Here is a 4,178-nt window from a genome sequence, read left to right as displayed (position 1 = left end):
TTTTTCGTGGCGCCTACCTATCGTAACTATCATCGGTCCAAAATAGTCTACTCCGCAATTGCTAAACGGTGGGCTATACGCGTCTAGTCTCGCAGCGGGTAAGTCTCCGAACGCCGGCACGAACGGCGTAACCTTTTTGATACGACAGAAAGTGCATCCGTGTAACACCGTACGCACGGTTGAACGTAATCTTAGCACATAGTACGTCTGTCTTACGTCATTCGCGACGCGCTCGCGCCCGCCGTGTCCGGAACGCCTATGTATGTTGTCGATACAGAGTCGAGTGAACGCGTTCCGTCCGTCCAAAACCGCGGGTGACTTGACCGATTGTTCGATTTGCGCTGCATTTATACGACCGTTCACGCGCACGATTCCGTCCGTTCCTATCACGGGGTCTAACTTAAACAGCTTGCTGCTGCGCGGCAACGGTTTCTTACGCGCAAGGCACGCGATTTCCTCGTTGAAATCGTCGTGCTGCGATTTCAATAGCCACAGACGTTCGGCCTCTTGTACGTGTCGTAACTCGACGCGGTTCGCGCGTCTTCTGCACATATCTACGAAAGCCAATACTCGCGTCGTGGTCCTAATGAGCCTTTCGTAACTAGAAAACCGGCTTATGTCGGGCAAGTGATCGAAACTGCCCTTTTCGTTTGCGTACGACACGACTACCTCGTCCTCAGTCGCGACAGACTCCTCGCGTTCCGTTGGCCATTTGTCTTCCGATTCGTACAAGAACGCGGGCCCTATGAACCATCTATCGCGGCTAGTTTTCATATCGGTACTTATTCGCGTCGCGTCGTCCGCTACGTTATCCGCGGTCGGCACCCATCTCCATTGGTCTACACGGGTAAGCTCAGAGATATCGCTCAATCTGTGCGCTACGTAAGGAGTATAACGCGGCTTATCGTTCCTTATCCAATGAAGCGCGGTTTTCGAATCCGACCAGAATATTACTTTATCGATGGGTACGCGGTGTTCTCTCAGTATGGAATCGGCCAGACGCGCGCCTACAAGGTTCGCTTGTAACTCTAAACGTGGGATACTTGGCGCGCGAATCGGAGTCACCTTGGCCTTCGCCGCGGCGAGGGTGACCTTGACCTCTCCATTCCTATACGTTATACGCCAGTACGCGGCCGTCGCGTATGCTAACTCACTGGCGTCGCTGAACACGTGTAACTGCGTATTCGTCGTGTCCTTGTTAAAACCGTACTTTCGATCTAACCGTAAGTCGGCTACCGAGTCCATATCGCGTAGCCAATCTAAAAATTCGCGATTCTCCGTCTCGGGCAAAACGTCATCCCAACCTACGTTAGACCTCCATACGTTTTGCAGTACTATTTTCGCCCTGATCGTATAATAGCTAAGTAAGCCTAGAGGGTCGAAAATTGACATGACGGCGCTGAGGGCCTCTCGCTTAGTAGGTCCTCTTTTCAACGATCGTACGTCTCGCGGCACCCTATTCATGGCCGTATTGAAGCGAAGTTCGTCACTTGAGGCCTCCCATAACAGCCCTAACGTTTTCCCCGCTCCGTGAGGGTCGCTTCCGCCTAATTCCTTGGCCGCGCGGCCCCTAGCTTCTACCGGTACGTGTTCTAACACGAGCTCGCTATTCGAGTTCCAGCCCGCTAGCTGGAATCCTGCCCTCGCTTGCACCGTTACTACTTCGGCGACTGCTTGCACGGCCCTAGCTTCGTTCTCGTAACTGTCCACCCAATCGTCCATATAATGATTCGATGTGATTGCGTCGAATGCTACAGGATAAAATTGCGCGTGTTCCTTAGCGTTCAAGTTTCTAACGCTATGCGCCAGGAAAGGGGAACTTCGAGCACCGAAAATCATCGAAGTCATTTTATAACGAGTGGGCGGTTTCGTTCTATTGTCTCCTCTCCATAGGAACATTTGGGCGGGCTGATCGGCTTTGCGTATCTTAATACGCATGAACATTTCGCGTATGTCCGCCGATACAGCTACGTCGCGTTCCCTAAAACGGAATAATACGCCCGGCAATGATCGTAACAAGTCGGGACCGTCTAAGAGCTTGTCGTTCAAGCAGGTGCCGTTAACAGTGGCGGCGGCGTCGTGCACTAAGCGCAATTTGCCCGGCTTATTTACGTTCCGTACGGCGAAATGCGGAAGGTACCAGCCGATCGGGCTGTCCGCTTCGTTTCCCTGACACGGCTCCGCATACCCCTTGTCTAAGAGGTTCTGCACCTGCGCTTCGTATTCGCGTTTAAATTCCGGCGACGCGTCCATTTTCCGTTCGATTGTTCGCAGCCTGCGGAGCGCCATATCGTAGCTCGGCGGCATGACAACTACGTCGTCTTTCCACGGCAGCCCTACCTCGAACTGGTGGCCTATTCGCTTCGCGGTTCGCGCGAATATGTCGAGCGCTCTCTCTTCGCTGCGCGATGGCTTCGCTATTTTAGAAATCCCTATACTATCTATAGCGAAGTGTTGTTTCATACGATCCTCGAGCCGTTCGTCGAGATCGTTACAAGTGCGCGATATGTCCGCTCGGTATGTATATGCATGAAAGACGTTTTCGTTCGCGGTCGAGTTAATAACTTTCGGTACCGTTCCGTGTACCGTCCAGCCCAAGCTCGTGAGGGAAGCAACCGGTTCGCGGCGCCCTCCTACCAATAACTGACGCGACACGATCAAGTGCCAGTTATCGGCCCCTACCAAGATGCCTGGTTTCACGTTATTGTAGCAAACTTCCGACCTATCGAGACCTCGTAAGTGCGCGTATTCTAAGCACGACGAGTCTATAGTCTGTCTCGCTAATTTCAAGTTATGTACGGTTCGCGCAATAACTTTGTGACTTTCACCCGACTTTCCACATATACTTAACTCTACGGCCTTACTAGTCGGTTCGCTCTGACTAGACCCTAGTCCGTGAATACGTAATTTTCGCGTGGGCCCGTCGGCCCCTATACGGTCCGCTATTTCCGCGTCTATCAGAGTGACGGTCGATCCCTCGTCAAGAAGAGCGTACGTATTCGCGCGTTGCCCGTTAGGCCCTATCACGCTAACTGGACACACCTTCAGCAAGACCGATCCGCTGTTCTCCTTGACTAACACCGACGTATTGAGAACCGTCTCGACCTTCGGTGTCTCGGGTTTCGATACCGGCTTACGCTGCGTGTGCAACAAAGCGTGGTGCGGGGAGTCGCATCCGTCGACTCCGCACGACTTTGCCCTACAGTTGAAGCGGCGATGTTTCTCTATTAGGCACTTGAAGCACACGTACGCCTCCTTGGCCCACTTCCAACGGTCCTCCACCGTCATGGCTGAGAACTTCCAACACCGCGGGACCGAGTGATTGCCGCCGCAACAAAGGCAAACCGATTTCCTTGGCTCCTTGTTTTCCGCGGTGGCGTTGTACACGTTCTTACGTTCGGGGCGGCGCGTACGCGGTGGGCGGGGCTTAGGGTCGTGCCTCGCTGGCGCTGTTTCTTTTGCGGCCGAGTGCAAATACCGGATCGCCAGGTCCCCTTCGCGCATTAGAAACCGTGATAGCTTGACGATCTCGGGTTCGGTTTCCATTCGGTGTTCGTCCGCGTACTCGCACCACTTGGTCTGCCGGTACGTGTCGAGCTTCTCTACTAAGTCGCGTACTAGCGTGGAATCATATAAGTGCCAGTGGGCTAAATTCCCTAACACGCAGGCGACGTTCTGCACCTTAACGGCGAAGCTGTTTAAACCCGTTGCCGTTCCGTCGGGTCGCGGCAAACGCCTAAGTTCGCTAACGGTGCGTTCCACTATAAGTTCCGGCTTACCGAAACATTGCTCTAACGTATCCATAATTACGGACGGATTCGAAGCCGTGTACAGGAGCGCAGCGACTGCTTCTTTCGCTTCTCCCTTCAGGCTGACTCGTAAGCGCGCCAAATTCTCCGCGTCTGAGAATTTGTACATACGGGTCGAGTCTATCATCGCGCGCTTAAACGGGAGCCAATCCGTGTAGGCTCCGGTGAAAATTGGCAATTCCTGCGCCTGTCGCGGCGGTGGACGAAACATTGCCATTTTCTCTAACGCGTCTACCAACCTATCAACGCCTCTACCTTTCGTTCGCGGCGGCGATTTCGGCGAGTGGCGCCGCTCATACCTGTGGTCACGCGGCGACTGAGAGCGCTGACGACGGCGTTCGTATCTATCTCGCGGCGACGGCGAGCGAT

The 4,178-nt window shown here is 53.8% G+C and overlaps 1 protein-coding gene across 1 annotated transcript in view; it reads right to left on the bottom strand.

Annotated features, from left to right (window-relative positions):
- Window positions 1–17: 17 nt before the first annotated feature.
- Window positions 18–4,178, bottom strand: part of LOC113236280 — a gene marked incomplete at its 3' end in the record, with an annotated part of 4,898 nt that continues 737 nt past the window's right edge. The window contains exon 2 of the mRNA XM_026472286.1: window positions 18–4,108. Within this exon, the coding sequence (XP_026328071.1) occupies window positions 18–4,108 (4,091 nt within the window). The remainder of the gene's footprint in view (window positions 4,109–4,178) is intronic.

The sequence above is a fragment of the Hyposmocoma kahamanoa genome, unplaced genomic scaffold (assembly GCF_003589595.1).
Source record: "Hyposmocoma kahamanoa isolate Upper Pololo Valley unplaced genomic scaffold, ASM358959v1 90986, whole genome shotgun sequence".
In the NCBI taxonomy this organism is placed as follows: domain Eukaryota; kingdom Metazoa; phylum Arthropoda; class Insecta; order Lepidoptera; family Cosmopterigidae; genus Hyposmocoma; species Hyposmocoma kahamanoa.
The sequence above is the reverse complement of the archived record's forward strand: the minus strand, read 5'-3'. Positions and strand labels throughout refer to the sequence as shown.